The sequence below is a fragment of the Anolis carolinensis genome, unplaced genomic scaffold (genome assembly GCF_035594765.1).
Source record: "Anolis carolinensis isolate JA03-04 unplaced genomic scaffold, rAnoCar3.1.pri scaffold_11, whole genome shotgun sequence".
Classification (NCBI taxonomy): Eukaryota; Metazoa; Chordata; class Lepidosauria; order Squamata; family Dactyloidae; genus Anolis; species Anolis carolinensis.
The window spans coordinates 22170557-22194809 of NW_026943822.1; the positions used below are offsets into that span (position 1 = coordinate 22170557).

The window sequence follows — 24253 nt, forward strand, 5'->3', positions numbered from 1 at the left end:
CATTAGCATCCCTTAGCATGACGCTTTATGTTTAGATATTAGATGAATGGTTGGTTTTAATTTCAATGAGTAAAGGGATGTTCTGGACTGAGAAACCCATAGGAACAAACTTTGATATCTGTTCCAATCTCTCTGAAGGGGAATGTGATAGGGAGCAACGTCATAGCTTTGTCTGCGCTCTCTCCATCTGCAGTGGCTCTGCCACTCATAGCAGGATATGACATAAATAAATACATAACACTTTCTCATTAAAGAAGCACATTAAATTGCTGTTCTATTATGAATTTATGGTATAACTAAAGAAGAGCACGTAGAGTGTCTTCAGGCAACTCAGCAAATTAAATGTTTATTTCAAAATTAATTTTGTGCCTTTGTTTGATTGTTTCAGAAGGCACGCGGCAGGCTGCTCATAACCATGAGGTAAATACTTTACTCTTTTTGATGCATCCAAAGTTGACTTTCCCCCCTTGAAGAGTGGAAGCTGGGAGTTTGAAGGAATGCACCAGTAAATAATCCCCATGTAATTTATACGCACGTCCTTACAAGTGTCAGATTAAATCATGTGAAGTGGTATGTTTTGGACCCAGGCAAGAGCTATGGATTAATTCTCTGTATTTCCTCAGTTTGATTGCTGAGCCAGTATCTTAACCTTTTGTAACACCAAGTATCCAGCCTTAGAAGGGGATAACATGAGCAGCATGTGGATTATGTGGTGCTCACTAAGTATCAGAAAGGAAAATAAACCTAGTCTGGATATGTAGAATTTTTGGTCTGCCCGGCTCAGAAAGTGGTGGCTTTTTTTGGCTCCCGGTGGTCTTAAGATAATATGTATTATTTGGACAGTCTGGTTTCTGACCTGGTGTGGAGACAGAAAGGGCCTTTTCTGCCATAGCGGTTTGCTTATACTAGGGAACTGAAGCAGGATGCAACCTTTTTATTCTCCTGGGCATTGTAGTGTCCTTTCCTCTTACAGACCGTAGTATCCTTCTTGGCGTTATTAAACTGATATAGGCAGTTTTGCTATATTCTGGCAGCCTAGAAGGTGATATCTGCTCCACCCCATTGCATTTGGGATTGTCTTATGATTTCATCTTGGCCTAAGCCCTTGAAGCTGTAGAGAGCTTACGGAAAGACGAAGAACAAAACCTGGGGGAATTTGCTGAGCATCTGTTGGCTTTCACCACTGCTTTGTTGATGGCATTCCTCCTCCTTTGCAAGGCTGCATTTCTGAGTTAGCAGTTCCTAACAAGATCTCCCCGTCCTCTGACCAAATATATCACTTGCCTGGATTGGGGGTCCAATCTGGAGTTTGTGGAGGTGGGCCTGTGGTCAAAGTTAGTTACACTCGGTAACCTAAAAGTTAGATTGCTGCATTTTGCTGTCCAGTGTAAGCAAGGCACAAGTAACAAATTTCCCGACTAGCAGGAAAATTTAAAGCTGCCCATAAGAGTAGAAATGTGGCTGTTCTAAGCCCTTAACCACCTAGCAGAAAGACGGCATGCAAATGAAATAATAAATAAATAAATAAATAAATAAGGCTGAGTGACAATTTCTGCCACAGACATTGCTTGAAAGAACAGCAGGATCATATGAGTGGGTGTTATACAAAACAGGAGCAGGCAGTGCAAATGCAAGATGGATTTAATTAAAGGAAAATTACCTTTCTTAACTCCCCGTTCTTCTTAAGTGTATCTCTCTCTGTTGATAGCATCAGGATAATTTTGGAGGCTTAAAGCCAGGGCCCATTTGGAATTCTCAGTGAGTTATCTTTCCCTCCCATGGAGTCGGTACAAAAGTCCCTCTGTCACATTTTCAGGACAAGGAACGAAGCAGTCAGTTTAGTGTTTCTTTTCTAATTTGTGATAAATGACGCGACGATGCTAAGCCCGAACAAATTAGACCTTTGCAGTGAAGTGGTAATCAAATCCGTATGATTTTAATCCCACGAGTGAGACTTGGAGTGGCTTAAGTACCAAGGAGCCCTCGGGAGGATCCTTTACACGCTGGCGTAATGTACTCAATAATGGAAGAGTGCTGATGGTTTTCATTACTCTTTTTCTGCTAAGCAGAACTTCTGTGCCTTTTAGAGGCAGAGCAATGCTTCTTAATTGCTTAACAGCCTCCGAGAAGGGAGTGGTGAGTCTCTGTCCTTCAGGGAGCAAATGAAATGCCCATTCTCTCCCTCCCCCAAAACCATTTAGTCTGGAGGAGTCATTTGTTGTGCGTTCTCAAGGTTTAGCACCAGTTTTCATCAGGGCCAGCTTAAATTATATTGCTGCCTTAGGCAAGCATTGGTTTTGTTGCCTCCTTGCATGCAGGGTGTTCATACCATTTTATTACATATTTTATTATACAGCTGTTCATTAGATTGTTCTTTATGTGGAAATAAAATGGGCAGTGATGTACTATTGACATAATTATATTTTAGGTTTTTGTTGATGTTGAGAACCATTTTGAACTGAAGAGCAACTATGATTAAGTGAAGTTTTCCCCTCCCCAGAGTAGAGTGAAGACAGTGGGATATCAATGGAGGAAATCTTTGTTGGGACCCTCTAATTTGGGGGAAATGAAGTTCCCCTACTACTTCTATAAATGCCCATAGAAGGCTTTACACTACAGAATGGCCTCTTGATTTCGAGCAAATGTTAGAAGCTGTGTTTTACAGAGACAAAGCCATGATTGGTCTAAGTCAGTGCTATCTGTACAAGTCAGCAATGGCTCAAGCAAGTCTTTTTGTGTCCTTGCTGCTAGAGTACATTAAATTAAAAATGCCAGGGATTAATCCTGGGATCTTCTTTATGCAAAGCAAGATCTCCATTTCTGAGCAGAAGTACTTTCTGTAAGAGTCTGTGTTACAAGATGGGTTTATCTTTCAAACTATTAGTATTGTAGGTATATTTAAAGGGGTTGTTGCCATGGACGATGATTACGTGTAATGTTTTTATATAAAAACCCTCATTCCAAATAATGTCTGTATTTGATAGATGGTGGGAGTGATACAGGAAACAGTTTTGACATCCTACTCCTTCTAAATCCGCCCCCACTGACTACTCCATATCCTTTTTGCCTCTTTACATCTACTTTAGTAACTTGATTTTTTTTCCTTTATTGGAAGATATAGCAATAGTTGGTTTTGCTAGACAGGGACACAAAGAGTTTTCCTAAGTTCTACAGAGCTGCTGTCTGCCTTGGCCAGTGGCCAAGCCGCTCTCTGTTCACCTCCACCAAACCTCTTTTACGAGGCGCACACCAATAGGAAGCACCAAGCTTTTAACGGCTTGAATTCCCTCTCAGGCTCTTAACCACTTAGCTTTCTGGCTTGGCCCCCAAATCATGTTTGACACTTCATTTACAGCCTAAAGGTGTTCCAATACAAAAGGCATAGGCGAAAGCCAGAGAGAGAGAGAGAGGGGCCTTTTCTGCTTGGTATCCTTTTGGGGATGGATTTCTAAACACATGCTGGCCTTGGCCAAGATGTTCCAGTTATCTCCTTATCTCCTTCCTTCCCCAACAGTTTCATTGTTATGCTGCAGCGTAGCAGACAAAAGAAGAACGCTGTGTTTCATAATTACAAAGGCACGCAGCGAAAGCCTAGGTTCTTCCTTATCTGACTTGTAGGGCTTTGGGAACACGAAGAAATGTTGTTTTTGGGTTGCTGTGAGTGTTTTGGATTTGAAGCATGTATTATAGACCTTTTTTCCACATCAATATTACGCTAAAGTGACCTTTCCCAGCCAACTTCTGTTGAAAAATGAGGAAGATCCAGGATTCGGCAAACAATGCAAGAAAAAATGGACTTATTGACCCATGGCTTTTGTAGTTTCAACCTTCTCAAATTAACTTGTTATCCTCTCTACTTAGTTCATTGGGCTTTTGAACAAATCTGGAAGAAGTAGCCTTTGCTTTAGGATAATCTATAAATCTGTAACCCCGAGGCTTCTATTCTGAATGGATGTTTTAATGACTCCTGGAAATGTGCTGTTAGTCCTATGGGGAGTTTGGAGGCCGGAAGGCAGTGTTTTATATTTTCACCCATCTTTAGCTTGGCTAATAGTGCCTTCCAGAGCCAGCTGAGGTGTGAGAAATAGGGCAAACACCATCGCAATAAAAGCAGAAGCCTCCGTCTTTGACACAACAAATTAAAGGTGAGAAAAGCCCGTCAAGGGATCTGAGCACTGCTCTTCAGAGTTATGCCTGCTTGGTCCTTCAGCTCCTTTTTATTGTTCCTTGCGAGAGATAAATCAATGTGGCGACTGCCCTCAGAACTCAAGGCGGGAGCTGTCCTTGAAAGAGTGACCTCCGACAACGGAGCAGATGGCCTTCTTCAGGCCTCCCTTCTAAACCGGTCACAGCTGGGGACGATAAAGCCTCATTAGAATGATATTTCAGCAAATGCCTCCAAACAGCACTTTGGAGATACCTTTTGCTTGGCCATTCCTCTGTTCTGGGTGATTTAGGGCAAGCGTCCTCCTCCATGTGCCATCGAACTGAGCATATGTGTTCATAAGAGGACATAAGCGACCCTGATGGATGCTTGTCCTGAAGCAACTGCCTGCAATCGGAAAAGGAAAATGAAGATGTAGGAGATGATTAAAGAATTTGTACCGCGCCACCATTTATTCTATATCATTGGTGTGTGTCTCCGAAACTCAAAAAAAACCAACCCTCGATGGAGTAAAGCAAAAACAGTATAGCCTTCAGCACATTTTCTTAAAAGTATTAGCTTTATTAGGACTTACTTCTAGGCAAGTTTGCTTACCATCTCACCTTGTAGGTGCCGCTTTAGTGAAGCATTTAATGGGCAAAACAAAGGAATGCTGCTAACATGCCTCATTTCCTCCACTTAATGTTTGTTTGTTTTATTAAAAGACGTTGTTGTGCCGTTTCTCCGCACAAAAGGTCTCCCCAAAGTAGCATTCGCATTATCAATAAAAATAAGACAATTCCTGCCTGCTGAGTGAGGCTCACAGTCTCAAACAGCGTGACATAGAAGGAAAATGAAAGGGGAGGGGGGGGGGGGAGAAGAGCCAGAAGCAAAACTCAGGCAATAATTCATACATTTTGAATAGTTTGTTTTTACAAGTTTCCCGGCAAGCTCTGGAGTGAGAGAAGGGGCCATCCATTCTTTGGATACAGTGTTGTTGTTGTTGTTGTTGCTATTTGATACATAACAAGATGAGTACACAGCAAACAGGATCACTATCCTGGCTGTTGTATTGGATTACATATCAGAAACTTCCCAGGTACCTAGGACTATGTGATGTATTGGCTAATAATTAGTGCAGATCCGAGTAGGGTGGCCTTTTGCAGCTGACAGATGGTAATTTTGTCAGAGCCGATTGTTTTTAAGTGCTGGAGAAGGTCTTTAGGCACTGCACCCAATGTGTCGATTACTACTGGGACCACCTTTACTAGCTTGTGCCAGAGTCTTTGCAGTTTAAGTCCTGGTATCATGTAAGCTTTTCCAGTTGCTTCTCGTCGATTCTGCTGTCGCCTGGGATTGCAACATCAACGATCCATACTTTGTTTTTTAACACGATTGTGAGATCAGGAGTATTGTGCTCCAAAACTCTGTCAATCTGAATTTGGAAATTCCAGAGTAGTTTTATGTGTTCATTTTGTGTAACCTTTTTCAGGATTGTGATTGTAATATTATTGTTATTTATTAATTTATGTCCCACTTTTCTCCCCCGTCGGGGATTCTAAGTGGCGAACAACAAGGTATAAAACATACAGGTACATTAGGGCAAAAAGGAAATAGACATAGGGTTGTTGTATGTATTCCGGGCTGTATGGCCATGTTCTAGAAGTATTCTCTCCTGACGTTTTGCCCACATCTATGGCAGGCATCCTCAGAGGTTGTGAGGCATGGAGAAACTAGGCAAGGAAGGTTAATATATATCTGTGGAGAGTCCACAGACATAGTCGATAATAACAATTAAAACATAATAAGACAATTAAACCATAATACAACACATTACAGATTAAAATACAAGTATAATTAAAATTAAAATACATAAGCAGAGTAGGGCAACCGGTGGTCCCCAAAATATTGTTGGGCTGCAACTCCCATCGGTGCTATCTGGTGAAGAAGGATGATGGCAGCTGCAGTCCAGGATCCAGAGGATTATAGGTTGCCCACCTTGTGCTTGCACTGATTTATCATGCCAATAATGACCTGGGTGTGACACAGTTGTTGTCTGGTTTGCAGAAGGAAACTGATACGAAGGAGAGATCTGTTTTTGACATCCCAATCTTCACAGAAGAGTTCCTGAACCACAGCAAAGGTGAGTATAACATTAGGCATAGGTCCCCTGCCCCATGTCTGTAGAAATGGACTAGAAATCTGTCTTTCTTTTCTCTCTTGTGGGTTCTAAACAGCACGGGAAGCTGAACTGCGCCAACTACGCAAGTCCAACATGGAGTTTGAGGAGAGGAATGCTGCCCTGCAGAAGCATGTGGAGAGCATGCGCACGGCAGTGGAGAAGCTGGAGGTGGATGTGATACAGGAGCGCAGCCGCAACACTGTGCTCCAGCAACATCTGGAGACCTTACGGCAGGCTTTGGCCAGCACCTTTGCCGGAGTCCCATTACCAGGTAAATCTTAATAGCCTCTGGGGATCCCACCTGGCTGGGAGTCTATAGCTTTCATGGCTGCATGCTACAGGTCAAATATTGGGAACTAAGTATTGAGATCTGCTTGTGGGAACGAATTTGAATTTTAAAGTAGGCTGTGCCAAATTTCTCTCACTATTGGTTGTATGGCAATGGCTGTTGAACCTTGAAAGCCCATTAACAGGGCCTAGACAAAAGAATAAAACAGTCCTTTGGCTTTATCATAATATTATTTAAATGCTGGACCTACGTGAACTGTACTCATTTGAAGTACCTTGTGCTTTGAAAGACCTCAGTTGTTATCTCTTGGATTAGCATTTGCCTCTCTTGTAATAATAGCACTGCTGCAGTTTTTTTCTTCCCTGTTGTATTCTATCTCTGTTTTATGTCTTATAGGAAGTGGAGAAACCCCCACAATGGACACTATAGATGCATATATGAATCGGCTGCACAACATCATCTTGGCGAATCCACAGGAGAATGAGAATCTTATAGTCACCGTTCGGGAAGTTGTGAACCGCCTTGAACGCTAGCAACCTGGTGAGTTTCTCCCTTACTTGACCTCTTACAGTTTCTTGCAAGGACTGTATTGAAAAATGTCTGATAACTGAAATCACTAATTTTTGAAAGTAGATTCTGTGCTTGCTTATTGATAGCAATATTCTATATTTTGATGAAATGAAAGGCTAGTTCATGCAGCAAAATCAACACAGAATCATAGAGTTATAGAGTAGGAATAGAACTAAGAGCCATCCAGTCCAATATCCTACCATGCAGGAAGAGCACAATCAAAGCACTCCCAACTGATGGCCATACAGACTGTTTAAAAATCTCCGGAGATGGAGACTCTACTACTTCCTATGTTCATTGTCAAACAGCTCTTAGCATCAGGAAGTTCTCCTTAATGTTTATGTGGAATCTTTTTTTGTGTAATTTGAATCCATGCCTGCCCTTTCCTCAATGGTACGTCCTTTCAGATATTTAACCATAGCTATCATGTCCCTTCTCAGCCTTCTTTTCTCCAAGCTAAACATGCCCAGCTCCCTAGGCCATTCTTCATAGTGCTTGGCTTCCAAACCTTATGTCTGAAAGTTAAACCCATATGCAGAAAGTATTTCTTATGTTTGGACATCACAAAGACCTATAATGGATGCAGATAGATACGCAGAATCAGTTTTTAAATCAGGCAAATGAAGTCTTTGCACGGTTCTGTGTTTTGCTGTGTTCTTACATTGTTTTTAAACTAAAGTACTAGGTTGACCTTTTTCAGTTTAAAACCACAACACAGCTTTTGAATTGCTTGCATAAAACCACACGGTGCTTCCGCTCTGCACATCCAGAGCTGAGGTCCATCTGTGCCATTAGAAGCCAGAAGTCCTCAACCTTTCTGGGCCTGACCTTTTGGGATAATTGCGCAGCGCCGTTAATTGCATGCTCCCTATTAGAGCGGAGCTTAAGTGAGGAGACCGTTGCCCTTCCAGCGAGCAGCCAGATGGAACAGACAACCGGTCCTAAGTCAACTCTGCTCCCCGCAGGATGCCGGAGCAGCACCTCGGCCCCCGCTTCATGAAGGGGAACAGCTTGTGGACACAAGCCTAGGATTTTTCCACAGCTCATCAGCCGCCTCGCTTTCACGGCAGCCTATATTTTCTGTTAGCATGCCTGCGAGCTAGAAGGGAGAGACTTGGGAGATTGGCGAGTGGGAAGCAGTTCCATCTGTGACAGCAATTGGCAAAGAGGTGCCAGGCAGGTGGTGGAAGGGTACCCTGGCTCTGTGCCAGCCGTTTCCCAATTTAACACACCTTGGCAACAAAAACCTACCTGAAACTTCAAACCGCAGGCTGGTGGACTGCATTGTCTTTTTTATTTTATTAAGAAATAAAGAAAAGAAAAAATCAGAAATAATACAAAAAGCCAGTTTTATAATATATATTGCTAGAACTAAGCAGCTATCTAACCAGCCACTACAACATACAACAACATTAAATCAAGAAAACACACTAACCTAACAAATACCTGACACACACATACTACATGCACATGACTACAGAAATTATTACAGTAGAGTCTCACTTATCCAACATAAACGGGCCAGCAGCATGTTGGATAAGCGAATATGTTGGATAATAAGGAGAGATTAAGAAAAAGCCTATTAAAGATCAAATTAGGTTATGATTTTACAAATTAATCACCAAAACATCATGTTATACAACAAATTTGACAGAAAAAGTAGTTCAATAGGCAGTAATGCTATGTAGTAATTACTGTATTTATGAATTTAGCACCAAAATATCACGATGTATTGAAAACATTGACTACAAAAATGCGTTGGATAATCCAGAACGTTGGATAAGCGAATGTTGGATAAGTGAGACTCTACTGTATATGAATGTTTTGTCAAAGGCTTTCATGGCCGGAATCACTGGGTTGCTGTGAGCATTCTCTCCTTACGTTTTGTCCACATCTATGGCAGGCATCTTCAGAGGTTGTGAGGTTTGTTGTAAACTAGGGAAGTGAGGTTTATATATATCTGTGGAAGGTCCAGGGTGGGAGAAAGAACTCTTGTCTGTTGGAGGCAAGTATAAATGTTGCAATTGGACACCTTGGTTAGCATTGAATAGTCTTGCAACTTCAAAACCTGGCTGCTTCCTGCCTGGGGAAATCCTTTGTTGGAAGGTGTTAGCTGGCCCTGATTGTTTCCTTTAGCCTTGCAATAGCCTTGCAACTTCTAAGCCTAGCTATTACATGAACCTCACACTCCTTGTTGATTTTTACCCCTTATTATTATCTCTCTAGATAAAATACAATGTTTTTTTCTTGAGAGGAACCCTGGGAGAAGTAATAGCATTGTTTTCAGCATCAAAATGGAAACGTGTTTCACTTCTGGAAAAAGAATTTGAACCAAATGTTAACTCCTTGAAGCAACAGCAAAGATAAAAAGCAACTATCTCTCTTTTCTCCTTTTCCTTTGCTGTTGAGAAAGCCTGTTCTTGTTTCCTTAAAACAGCATAGAAGAGGCAATTAAAAACGTTGAATCCAGACGGGCTTCATTATCCAAATATGAACGTTCACCGGAATTGATGTTCCAAGGCGCCTTGGTGTAATTAATTACTTTTGACATTCATTTGGCAGAAAGATTTGTTCAGAGAGAGGAGGGGGCGAAGGTGAAGGCTGAAAACAGTTGCTGTTGACAAACAAGACATCCACACAGTTATTTTTGCTTTTACGCAGGTCACGTTAAATGGGAGCATTTGCCTTTTTATTTTGCATGGGTTCTATTTTTAAGGTTTTAGTAGACAAGCCAATAAAGGCAAGAAATGCTGGGAAAATGAGTGGTAATGGATAGTGTCGAAAAACACTTGTAGAATTGCCTAACCAGGTTGATCACTCATATAATAATAATAACAATAATAATAATAATAATAATAATGACACAACGACATAGTATGACACAGCAAACAAGATAGATATGCTGGATTTCATATTTCGTTTATTATTATTATTATTATTATTATTATTATTATTATTATTATTTATTTGACCAGTTATAGGACCATTTCAAAATACAACACAAAAACAAGGCAAAAAGGAGGAGAGGATTGCAGCTGACCTTCTATTTACTAATATTAGCTGGAGGATTCCAGCATTTCTATTCCAGAGGTAATGTTTCCTCGTTCTGCTCAATGGATCCCCTCTTCTTTGGATCAGGAACTATTGCCATATTCTCACCATTTGCTACAAATGACTATCATGCTAATAGAAAACATCCTAACCTCTAATTGGGAAGGTCTATTAGACAGCATTTTATACATCACTTTGCAGTCAATATATCACACTTTCCCCAATTACCGGGGTCAAGTAGCTTTGGGACTATTGACTCCTTGCGATTTCATATTTCGAGTGTGGCAGATAAGTAATATCATCCCAAACTGTCACCCTAATGGCTTGATTAATATTAAACACCAGACACTTCAAATATTAAACAGAACTGATTTTTAATGTCATTTTTAGAGGGCTTTAAAAAATGCCACAAATGCATTCACTCTGAGATCACTGAAATTAGGTTTATTTCCTACCTGTTTCTAGTTTTCAGTCACAGCAGGTATTCCAGCTGAAATTGCAACTTTATTTTGGAGAGGCGAGTTCTGCATCGACAATTTACCTATACGCGTCGAATGATAAACAACGTCCTCTATCATTTCTACAACAGCAATCTCTGAATTGATAGCCCTAAACTGTTCCAGACTTAATGTCATGCGATGGGCTGCAGCCTGGTATTTTACATCTTGTAAGATGTTTGAATGGTATATTGGGCTGGTTTGGATGCACCACTAAATCATCATTTAGTGTTTTGCACACAAACCTAGCCCTCCCCCTGGGCACTTATATTTCACCATCAGTAACCGCTCAACCATTAAAAGTTTAGAGCCTTATGCTTCCATTTCAGATTAACTACAGCCTGCTTTACATTTCAGTCCAAATAAACAGTGGTTAGTCTTAACTACGGTTAGCAGAAACAAGCCAGCTGCAAAGCTATTTTAGTTTTTCCAGTCTAATCATTGTTTAGCATTCAAATATACTAAAATACTAAATATACAGAGCTTTGCTGCCTGCCTACTTTCTCCCTTCTCCAGCTGTGAGAAGGCTAACCTCATAATGTCTCCATGGCAATGTTTTGGTAATAGTGGGCAGGCTCTCTTTGTGGCTCTTTCCTCCCACCTTTTCCTTTATACATCTCACCTTTCTTTCCCAGTGACATCACAGAGGGCCACTTCACCTAGCAACAGCCAATCCAGTGACATCACAATAGGTCACTTCACCTAGCAACAGCCCGCGTGGTACAAACAGACAGACAAATATGCATGCATACTTTGATTTTTGCAGAAACAGAAATGGAGCCTCCCCAGTTACGGACTCATTGTGTTAAGCCATAATTTAGTATTCCATCTGAATGCTCATACTGGAGTTCCTGAATACATCTGTTCCACTTTAGTTTACATCCCAATCCATTACTTTACTAGTAAGACAGGGCATGGAGGTTATTTGCAGTTGAAGTAGAAGGTTCATAACCACATCTGTCATGTAAACTGTAATTTTAATCGCAGGTATAAGAGGGCAGTGAGGTGAGGGAAACATACGCTGTATATCTTGATCACAGCTCTCTTTTAAGTTCTGCTGTGTGAGTATTTGGAGTCAGCACTGACAATGTAAGAACGAACCCATAGTTTCGAGGAAATAGACAGAGCATGATCTTTGGTTCATACAAAGTGACAGAGATGGGAGATCTGGGGATAGAGAAAGAGGATGTAATTTAAAGGCCTTGACTATCGTTCTTGACAAACCTAAGCAAGACAAACACACATCCATCCAACTTGCTTGTTTAAAAGAAAGGCTGGCAGGAGAGCAGCTCATAACAATCTGTTCTTTTATGCTCACATATTCAGAATTTTTTTCAGGGCCATCCTCTTTTCAGTAAATGCATTTTTCACAAAAGAAAGAGAAACCCTTCAATTTAGTCTGCCAAAACACTGCTCCAGCAGGAGTTAAGGACCAAGCAATGCCATTTAATGCATTTACGGTATTTAAAGACCTCCTTTCACCCATAATAGCTCCCAAGATGGTTCGGAATGAAAGGAATCTGGGTTACAACAATTCAGAACCAATAGACACAAAGCTTAACTGAAAACACAAGCAGGACTATAAACACAGAGTCAAAACCACTGGGGGGTGCGGGGTGCGGGGTGCGGGGTGGGAGGGAAGTGAGAATAAATGCGCTTAATTGAATCTCTGGAAGTTGAATAAGGTTTCGTTCTTGAATGATGTGGGTAAAGGGATACCCGCCCAGTCTGTAGTTGGATTTATTTATTATTTATTGATATTTATTTACAACATTTCTACCCCGCCCTTCTCACCCAAAGGGATTCAGGGCGGCTTACAACAACTGGAAAAATGCAATGCCAAACAGATCAATAAAAACAGCAACACATCTAAAACCATTAACAATAATCCATAAAATACATTAGTCAAGCTTAAAACATATACAGTAGAGTCTCACTTATCCAAGCTAAACGGGCCTGCAGAAGCTTGGATAAGCGAATATCTTGGATAATAAGGAGGGATTAAGGAAAAGCCTATTAAACATCAAATTAGGTTATGATTTTACAAATTAAGCACCAAAACATCATGTTTTACAACAAATTTGACAGAAAAAGTAGTTCAATAGGCAGTAATGTTATGTTGTAATGACTGTATTTACGAATTTAGCACCAAACTATCACGATATATTGAAAACACTGACTACAAAAATGGCTTGGATAATCCAGACACTTGGATAAGCGAGGCTTGGATAAGTGAGATTCTACTGTAGTTACTTAATACCATTCTTCCAAGGAACCATTGCACATAAACCTAGGTTCAGACCATGTCAATATAGTAGTTATTCATTAAAGCCATGTCTTAACGTGTCTTGGATGCAGTTCCTATGGAAAGGAACTACAGAGAAGGCCCCACAGCATGTTGCTATGAATAGTCTATTTTCCAGTATTATAATTGGGGAGGGATGACTTGATATATTCAGGAGTCGGTGCTATCTACGTTTAGGAAAGCCATACAGGATTTATTTTTTTCCCAATAATCCAGTTCTTTGAATTGGGCATGGATCCAAACCGGCTGGCAATGACAATATGTCCAAACATGTGTAACATGCTTACAGCTTATATCTCCCAGCACACGAGCCATTGAATTCTGAACCCAATGACATTTCTAGATTATCTTCCAGGGGTAAAGTGTTTCCACTGTAGAGGATAATCCTTCAAATACCTTTTGACAAAATCCTGATGGACACCAACTTCTTCTAAGTCTCTTTCCCCTCCTTCTGTTTTATCTGCAGACTCTTGGATATTTTTCTTAAAGGGATAACGTTCTGGAAATAGGCCAGGAGCAGGCGATGAGACTCTGGACTTTGCTCTGGTTCTTGGAGATTCTTCTGTGAGGATCAGAAAGCAACCCAAGAAATATAAGATCTTCTTCTATCAGATTTCCACTGTGCCATCTACCATTTTCTGTCATTGGTCTTCTCATCGTGGGCACACTTGGGACTAAATGTTGCCACTCCAACACATCCTTCTCCCTCTTGTATTAAAGTCGTATCCTTTGTCGTTGCTTGTGCTCCAAAAGTAAGGACTTCCCTCCGTGTTTCTTGTCTTTGTATCTTGCACCAAACCTCTTGGGCTTCCATCTTGTTTCTAGTATGGTGGCAACGCAAAGAAGAAGGTACAGACCGGCCTTTCCCAGCACTGACAAACCTTCCCGTTGGATGAAAACCTTCTTTAATTCCTTAGTTTATTGTGTACAGTATTGTTCAAGTCTTTCTCAACAGGAAATGGGAAGGGGTGGTTTTACATTTGCTCTTTCCTCCTGATAATATGCGACTGTGACTAAGAAATAAACTTTGTCAAAAGATGCGATTGTTTGCCGCGTTACGAAATGCCGTCCTCTTAAGCAATTCAGGAGATCAAATATCAAACAGGAAGGGAAAATAGTATTGCAATAAACTCCAAATGCGACATGAAAGGAATTTCAAATGCTGGCATTTCATGATGGATTTTAATAGAACACTAGTAAAAATGTACAGATTCATTTAGTCCTGTAGCCATATGGAGTATGCATAAAATCATGAAGGTGCGTATGGTGTCGATATATTAACTGAGCAGGTTTGCCTTTAATCTGTACAGATAGGATTATAGAAGGTGTATATCTGTTCTTCTTTTTTAAAAACACATCTATCAGTTGGACAAGTGCGAAGATAGAGAATAACACAAGAAATAAATGGAAAACACAACTTGGGAAGTTCATTATATGTAAATACATGTAAGCATATTTGGCTTTTTCCCCTTCAGCTGCTTTCCAACAATGGTGTATGTCCCCCTTGGGTCTCTTTGCTCAACAACTTCTGAAGGCAGCTTAGGTCTAAGTTTGTATTTCTATTGGGAAAAAAGAAGCTTCTTCCAGTGTAAGAATCTCTGCCTGATAATATATGGCTTGTTAAAGGAAGAATGAGTCATTTCTCTATGTACCATTCCCTCCTTTTCTCTTTGGCGAGCGCATCTTAATACAACAAATTAGTCCTCCCAATTTGTAAACAAAAAGACTGCATTCACAGCTCAGGTATAACAGGAAACTGGTTGAATAAATGCTGGAAGTGTGTCTTTCCTGTACTTGAAAGGGAAGTGGGGGAGGATGTCTGCCTGTCGGACTCATTTTCAGTTTACTAAAGGCGGACTCTTGGGATTGTTATATTTCAACCAGCTCCACTGTTGTATCTGTTTTGCCACCTTTTGACAATTCCATCTTAAGGATTCTTAGACTTTGCTGTTTGATGACAGATTCAAAACTCTGTGCTAGAAGCACGAGACCTATTCTCCCAAGACATGCTTTGTGTGATCCCAATGAGAAGAGATGGATTATTATTATTGCTGTTGTTGTTGACACAACAACATAGTATGACACAGCAAACAAGATAGATATGCTGGATTATTATTATTATTAATTTGTTTCTGTCCCGCTTTTCTCCCATGGGTGGGATTCAAAGTGGGGTACAACTTATAAAACCACAAAATCACAAGTCGAACACTTCCCAAGCGTTTAGGACTGTGTGATGTATTTTCTATTATTATTATTATTATTATTATTATTATTATTATTATTATTATTTATTTTGACACAACACCATAGTATGCCACAGCAAACAAGATAGATATGCTGTATTGTTATTACAGTAGAGTCTCACTTATCCAACACTCACTTATCCAATGTTCTGGATTATCCAACGCATTTTTGTAGTCAATGTTTTCAATACATCGTGATATTTTGGTGCTAAATTCCTAAATACAGTAATTACTACATAGCATTACTGCATATTGAACTACTTTTTCTGTCAAATGTGTTGTATAAAATGATGTTTTGGTGCTTAATTTGTAAAATCATAACCTAATTTGATGTTTAATAGGTTTTTCCTTAATCCCTCCTTATTATCCAACATATTCGCTTATCCAACATTCTGCTGACCCGTTTATGTTGGATAAGTGAGACTCTACTATATTATTATTATTATTATTATTATTATTGTTGACACAACGACATAGTATGACACAGCAAACAAGATAGATATGCTGTATTTCATATCACAAAATCACAAGTCGAACACTTCCCAAGCGTTTAGGACTGTGTGATGTATTTTCGGATATTATTATTATTATTGACACAACGACATAGTATGACACAGCAAACAAGATAGATATGCTGGATTATTATTATTATTAATTTGTTTCTGTCCCGCTTTTCTCCCATGGGTGGGATTCAAAGTGGCGTACAACTTATAAAATCACAAAATCACAAGTCGAACACTTCCCAAGCGTTTAGGACTGTGTGATGTATTTTCTATTATTATTATTATTATTATTATTATTATTATTATTATTATTATTATTTTGACACAACACCATAGTATGACACAGCAAACAAGATAGATTCATACAATTCATACAAATACATCGGACAGCAATACATAATCAATTAAAGCATCATATCCCAATATAAAAACCCAATTGACATATCAAATCCAACAATTTTAAAAACTTAGAGCAAGCACCATTTAAAGATATCCATAACCTCTGGCCACGTAAGTTATTTGTCAAGTATTATCAAAAAAATTATCAGATTAGTCTTATTTTGGGGCCATGTCATTGTTACAAATGTGAGTTAAAAGTCCATTGGTGCATTAAGTTGTGGAAACTGGGAAAACCTGGGTCTTCCAGATGTTTTGGACTGCAACTCCCACCATTCCTAACAGCCTCAGGCCCCTTCCTTTTCCCCCTCAGCCGCTTAAGCGGCTGAGGGGGAAAAGGAAAGGGCCTGAGGCTGTTAGGAATGGTGGGAGTTGCAGTCCAAAACATCTGGAAGGCCCAGGTTTTCCCATGCCTGATTTAGATGCTCTTGTGGTTCCTCTGCAACACTTTATTCATCTTATCTCCTTACCAAATACTACTGCTGAAACTGTTAGAACTGAAGCTTTCCAATGTGTAGCATTCTTGGAGGCTCAGACATATAATAAAAATGAATAACTATACAGAAACTGAGCAGAATGTTACAGATTATTTAATACATCAAAACTGCATCTCTTCCTTTCTTTCATATCCTAACCCTTACTCTAGCTCTGACCCTAACTAACCATGCAAACTCATAAATGCAACCAATGAATCCCTAACAGAATGTTTCCCTTACAAGTATTTTTTTTTATTTTCAACTATTTTTCAAACCGAGTCAATGTGCTTTCTTCATGCTTGCTTCATTAAATCTGCTTAATGCTGTTGGGAATCTGTTCCAGTTTCAGTTTTAACTGCATTTTGATGAGTGAATTTTTTACCAGGGTTGTTTTCTGCTCCTGAAAGATGCCGTCAAGTTCGTATTAATCACTAGCACTCATTTCCTCGGCACTCCAAGTAGAATGTCTTTTCAGTTGTGCTTTCTCATCTTGAGAGCTAGGGATCCTCTGGTAAGTATTCAAAGCACCACGTTCAGTTGTGGGCATAGTAGCATTCTTCCTACTTTCCTTCATCTAAGACAGTGGTTTCCAACCTTTGGTCCTCCAGTTGTTTTGGACTTCAATTTGCAGAAGTCCCAGCCATCTTACCAGCTGTTAGGAATTGTGGGAGCTGAAGTCCAAAATGCCAGGAGGACTAAAGGTTGGGAACCACTGATCTAAGAGCAAGGATGAAAAAAGTGTGATCTTCCAGAGTCATTGCACTTCAGCTCTTATCACACATTACTATTGCCTATGGTGGCTAAGACTGATGGGAGTTGTAGTCCAACATCATCTGAAGGACCTTGTTTAACTTGCCTTTGGTGTCAGGTGAGCTTGTCTCCCATGAAAATAGTCTGGTGGAGGCTTTTAAGCAGAAGCTGGATGGCCATCTGTTGGGGGTGCTTTTAATGAGATTTTCCTGTTTCTTGCAGGGGGTTGGACTGGATGGCCCGTGAGGTCTCTTCCAACTCTACAATTCTATAATTCTATGACTTTTGGAAGTCTACAGCTGAGAATGAGCCAGTACATTGTAATGCAATGACACATCAGTGTAGGATATGACAAATCTTGGCTTGGATTCATCAGTTAATCTCGCGGAAGCCAAACTACACTTTTTGCTACAAAAATCACAATTGTGTTAATTTTTCCTCTAAGGGCACACCTAGCTGGAGGACCTTAAATTGGAGATAAATTTGGAGAATAAGTTGGCTTAGAAGGTCAAATGTCTTCATGAATCTGGTGCCATTGTTCTGAAGACTTGGCCCATTCCGAGAGGACTTTCCTTTTTCAAAATTTGTCCTAAGGAAACAGCTGCATTTGGGGCGCCGACTCCACCCCAAAGTGCAAAGGTCTGATTTCCCGTTTGAGCAGCGTTTTGGCCTTACTTACATCAGGCAGGAGATGGTGACCACTGACCCTGTCACCATGAGAGAAAGGGACAAAAATACCCCTGCAAAGTTCTTTCCCTTCCCTTCTGCTTTGTCACACAGCTGCCGAATTGGCCGTGTGTTTGATGCTCATTTAGGAGTCTAAGCTCACAAAGGGTCACCGCTCTTTCCTCTGGCAGTTTCCTGTCTGTAATTTATGTGGGTTGTCCATGGAAGTGGCATTCCATCTCACTTAGTCCTTAGCTGAGCTGTGTCTTCTGGAACTGGACTATAAAGAGTACTTTAATGGAGCATATTTACAGATCCTGGGACATATTGTGAGATATCCAAATAAAAGTCACATTTCCAAGCTTTGCTTCCTTCTTCCCCCGGATCCTCTGTTCTGCTGAAAGGCGCCCAGATGTCTATTCTTCCTCGTGGACAAATAGACATGTTTTGGACATTTGCGGTTCTCGTTTGGCATTCCAATTGGTTGCCAGGTATTTTTGTGAGGAAATTCTTGGCGAAATCATTTCTAAATATTCCTTGGCTAAGAAAACGCTACCAAATTCATGGGGTCACCATAGGGCAGTGATGGCCAACCTATGACACGCGTGTCAGCACTGACACGCCTAGCCATTTTTGCTGACATGCTGTCACATGCAGATTGATTGGATGACTATGTCTTTTGTGGCCAAATTTGGGGTGATTTGGTCCAGTGGTTTTGTTGTTTATTCCATGGGAATTATGCACATTACATCTATATATATAAAAGGGTAATGAAATTTTGGCCTAGGACAAAACAGCAAAACTACACATCCCGGAAACACTAAACTTGGCAGCACAACCCCTCATCCATGCCTCTACGTTCGTACAACAAAAAGAAAAGAAAAAGTCCTAATTAGAGGGAGAGGAATAATTGTTTTTTTCCCCCATTGCTGCCAGTTAGAAGGCTAAGCTCCGCCCACTTGGTCTCCAAGCAACCCACTCACCCCAGGAGACAGGCAGAGTTAGGCCTCACTTTGGCCTCTTCCACACTGCCTATAAAATACAGATTATCTGATTTTAACTGGATTATATGGCAGTGTAGACTCAAGGCCCTTCCACACAGCTATATAACCCATTTATAATGGACTTAATGTCAGGGGAAAACCTTTACCCTTTACCTTAACTACCACCAATTCCTCAATACTTTATTTCCCATACCACCATACTTCGCCACAGCAACACGTGGCCGGGCACACACACACACACACACACATATATATATATATATAAAATTATTATTATTATTATATCATTCTATTCTATTATTATTGTAGTATATTATCATATTATTACTATTATATTATTATATTATTCATTATTCATGTCTACATTGAAACTAGAATAGAGAGAAATCAGCGTGGAAACTGCAAGAGGTACCATAGATAGTTGTACATGGAAATAATGGTAGTAAACAGTTTTTGATTTATTAAATACAGTTATATATTACAATTATACATTTTTGTTATTTAAAGTATACATAAAGTATACATAAAGTATACGAAATTATGTTTTTTTTCCCTCAAAGTGACACACCACCCAAATCATGCTAGGTTTTTTGGTGAATTTTGACACACCAAGTGCAAACGATTGCCCATCATTGCCATAGGACTTACATTGGGACAAGTCCGAAAGCTTTCCGACAGAAACGCTTTCATGTTATCCAAATGCATTCCTAATTTTTACTCTTTAGGATGCAAGAATAGTATCCACTGCTGCTCTTTTGTTAACATTTCCTTTTTTAAAAATCAATTTTCTTTGGTCTAGAACTGCAAGCGGAAACCACGTTTATGTGCCAGGACTCTTCAAGGACTTCTAATTTTGAATGATCAGAAGTTCACTTAAAAATGGGTATTCTTCATGAATAGAAGAGGTCTTCCAACCTATAAATTGTTGCTTCTGGAGGCTTTCAGAAGCAGTAATCCACCTTTTGAAGCATCCTTTGAAGGCTACTTGTTGTCCCCTCCAAAGTGCCACAATTTGCCTCCTCCTGGCATTGAAATTAGACCACGTTTCCATCCTCAAGTAATATTTTTGTACAATAGCAGACATCTCTAGATGTGCCAACTCTGATGCTCTGGGTACATTGTGTACATGCTTCTTTCCCTTGGGATTTAGCAGTATAGGAACTTGAAAGGCTTGATATTGTAGCGTGATATTGCCTAAACTCCAAACAGTATGTGGTTGGGGAGAAATTATGGCTCAATTTGTAATGGAACGGAGACGCTGCCTGTAATACGGTGTGGGCAAATCCTTCAGCGGGAGCAAACGTGCATCTTGGGTGGAAAATGAGGACAGAGCGAGAACTATTCCTCTCCGAAATGCCAGGGATTGTTCTTGTCTGTGCTAACCGTTTCCCATATGCTTTCGGGGGGAGATAATGTCGCAGCAGATTTAAAAATAGCCGTTCGAAAACGCTGTAGGAACAGCAGAAGTCTGTTTGATCCTCTTTACAAAAAAAGGAAAGAAAGAGAGAGGAAAAGATTTCTGGCAGAGTTTCTCAAAGCAGAAAGGCAGACGGTTGTAATTAATACAGACTATCATATTTCCAAAGCAAATAAAAACACAGGCAGGGCGGGAGGGGAGAGAGATAGATTTTGACACGAAAGGCCCTTAATATCCACATTAGCATCTTGTCTCCTGATGAGAGTCAGGCTTCCTTGGCATGGAGGGAGACTTTGCAATGTTTACTCATCTTGTGAGGGCCGTATCACACGAGGACACGTCCATCTGGAAAAACCACCTACGGATCAGACTGCATCGAAACTTTCCCTTCTTGTGCAATATCTTGAAGGGCGACTTATTTGTCAGACTGGAGTATTGCACATGGATATATGAGTACATTATCCAGCATGGTATAATATGAGTTTGGTGAGACACCAACTATTTATTATTTATTTATTTATTTACAGTATTTATATCCCGCCCTTCTCACCCCGAAGGGGACTCAGGGCGGATTACAATGAACACATATATGGCAAACATTCAATGCCAACAGACAAACAACATTCAGTTTTAGACAGACACAGAGGCATTTTTAACATCTTTCTAGCTTCACGATTCCGGCCACAGGGGGAGCTGTTGCTTCACCGTCCATTGGTGGCTGTTCTTCCTCATTCTTTTCCTCGTGAGCAGTTTTTATGGTGTTGTAGATTAGTTAAATTAGCCTCCCGCATAAAGCGTACCTAAATTTTCCCTACTTGACAGATGCAACTGTCTTTCAGGGCTGCTAGGTCAACAGCAAGCCGGGGCTATTTTTTTTTTTTTTATGGTCGGAGGCTTAACCCAACCCGGGCTTCGAACTCATGACCTCTCAGTCAGTAGTGATTTATAGCAGCTGGTTACTAGCCAGCTGTGCCACAGCCCGGCCCCCTACAACTCTCATTGAGCCATGGCAATGATGATGGTGATGATGTTGTTGTAGAGAAGGGGTGAATAGACCCTCAAAGTTCATCTTAACTGTAGAATTGAACTGCTGTAGGTTAATACTATGCAATCCTGGGAGTTGTAGTTTGGCAGCACATTTTGTCAAATTAGCCTAAGCACCTTGTACAACTACAGTTCCCAGGATTCTGCAGCATTCAACTATGTCAGTCAAAATGGTGTCACACTGTCAGGGGGTTAATTATCTCTGAAACACCCTGATTTATTGGTGAGTCTAGACCCTCACCAACTCCTCTCGTCAGACCACTTAAGCATCCAGCGAAAGCAGCACCGACAAACGACACCACAGTCGTAATTCTGCTGATCCCAGCGGTTCTAAGGCTTTATTATATACATCTATATACAATTACAAAGTCCATTGCTCTTAGGACTCATACTTTCCCCAGCAAGGGTAAAGCATGTCCTCTTTCTTTGCCGAACGTCTGTGAACCACTCAAGCAGGCGACTCCCACATTCCACTCCCGATGTTCCGTCCAAGCTGTTGAAACCAGAAGGCTTGACCTATTGGCCCAGCAGACAGTCAATCAGGGCTGGCTGGCAATTAACTTCTCTGCTGCTGGAAAGCTTACCGGAACACAGATGCACAATCCAAACAGCAAACTATTGATCTAACATTTCACACTAACAACAAAATACACCAACATACACTGCATTAATTTAATATTTATTTATTTATAGTATTTATATTCCACCCTTCTCACCCCGAAGGGGACTCAGGGCAGATTACAATGCACATATACATGGCAAACATTCAATGACATTAGACATACGACATACAGACAGACACAGAGGCACTTTAACATTTTCCATCTTCCGGCTTCATGAGGGTATGCTTGATTCCAGCCATAGGTGGAGCTGCCGCTTTATTGTCCACTTGTGACACTGAGTCTTTGATCGTAGTACTTTCTCATTCCTTTCCACATGCTGCAGACATTTTTATGGTGTCATAAATTAGTTAAATCAGCCTCCCTGCATAAAGCGGTACCTAGAATTTTCTACTCAACAGATGCAACTGTTTTTCGAACTGCTTAGGTCAACAGCGAGCTAGACTATTAACGGTCAGGAGCTCAGTCTGACTCAGGCTTTGCTCTCATGACCTCTCGGTCAGTAGTGATTTATTGCAGCTGGCTACTAACTTGCTGCGCCATAGCCCGGCCTTCGTGTAGCTCTAAGGGCTCTGCGGAGCACAGTTTGAGAACCACTGGTGTAGATGCACTCTTTCAATGGACCTCTTACATCTATTGTATTCATTACATTGAATACAATAATATTGAATCCTGGGCTGGCTCTGTTGAGCGCTCCTGCAAACACAGAGTGCAACACATCTTGGAACTAGGCTTCAACATGATCCAAGTTTCTCTTGAGAGTGTCATGCTTCCTCCTTGGTGAGGCTTTGAAAAGCTGCCTGGAAATTGGGGGAACCGTGCCAGAGATAAGCTGGCGGACCGTCAACAGGGCGGAGGTGTGCTGAACTCAGCTGTTGGAAGATAGTGTCATCCCCGTCTCAGGTCTGACAACAAAGTAAAGATCCTGCTGACGTTGCCCTGATTGTGTGGAGTCGGGAAAGAAATCACTCTTCATCTGCGTTGGCTGGTGTCCATCAGGGCTGAGAGAGGAGCAGATGAGGAAACCATAGGCAAAGCCACTGAGACGATAAGGATTGTAGGATATTGCTTTCCATAATCAAACTATTGATCTGCCAGCTCAGAATTGCATACATTGACTTACAGAAGTTCTCCAGAGTTTTGGAGAAGATGCTGTGGACTGAAACGGTGGTCTTCTCGATGCAAGTTGTTCCCTCTTTGGAGCTTGGAAGTAACTACTGGATTTCAAGGCAACGCTCTTGCCCTGAGATTCCTCCTCTCATCCTGAAGATTGGAGAACCAGATCCTAGGATCTGCATACATTGACCTGCAGAAGTTCTCCAGATGTTTGGACAAGATGCTGGAGACTGAAACAGCGGACTTCTCAATGCAAATTGTTCACTCTTTGGAGCCTGAAAGTAACTATTTATTGGATTTATGCCCAGAATGGGATTCAAAACAATTGATAATTCCAGGCCATTCTGAAGAACTGGCGGGTTTCCAGCTTCGCCAAGGGCTCTTTCGATGCCTGACATCGACACGTGTAATTAAAACTTTATTGATTGTATTGTGTGTACTCATGTATAAGACTAGAGATATAAACAAAAAAATCATTCTACAAAACATGGGTCGACATGCATGGGTTAATGTTCATCCTGTACCTTGATTCGTACCAAAAAGAAACTATTGGCTCTATCAAACATAGGGTTTATGTGTCAACGAACATACGATTGCACTGTTTTCAGGATGCCAGATGTTTTGGGGGCGACAATCCCCATAAGCATGTGGCCGCTCTCTGTTCCAGATGAGTCTTACGTAAGTCCTCATTCGAAATCTCAATCGCCACACCTCAACCCTAACCCTTGCCCTAGGGAAACCGAGGAAGCTTAGCTTCTCCGAGGCTCTGTTCAATCCATTCCAAGAATCCAAGGGTGTGGAAATGATTTTGCAAATTGAAGTTTCTCGCCTGTCCTAGTTTCGGTGTGGTCTGAAATACCCTCAACATCTGGACCGGTCTTAAAGATCCTTCCTTGACTTCACAGCTATTGCAATCTGATCGCTGCTAAGCAGTTCCGGCTAAGCAGATCAGGGGATACTGTTGGACTTAATGTTCGAGA

At 40.8% G+C, this 24253-nt stretch overlaps 1 protein-coding gene across 6 annotated transcripts in view; it reads left to right on the forward strand.

Moving 5' to 3' along the window:
- Window positions 1–24253, forward strand: part of hmg20a (high mobility group 20A) — a 61545-nt gene that overhangs the window by 24357 nt on the left and 12935 nt on the right. For 3 of the 6 annotated variants that reach the window (XM_008119180.3, XM_003226378.4, XM_008119183.3), the window contains exons 6-10: window positions 389–420; window positions 6212–6287; window positions 6382–6597; window positions 7012–7155; window positions 13505–14076. In XM_008119180.3, the coding sequence (XP_008117387.1) occupies window positions 389–420; window positions 6212–6287; window positions 6382–6597; window positions 7012–7148 (461 nt within the window). In that variant the 3' untranslated portion in view covers window positions 7149–7155; window positions 13505–14076. Of the gene's footprint in view, window positions 1–388; window positions 421–6211; window positions 6288–6381; window positions 6598–7011; window positions 7156–13504; window positions 14077–17851; window positions 18441–19875; window positions 20134–24253 lie in introns of those variants that run through there. The other 3 variants (XM_062963428.1, XM_008119181.3, XM_062963429.1) reach the window with 3 other exon arrangements.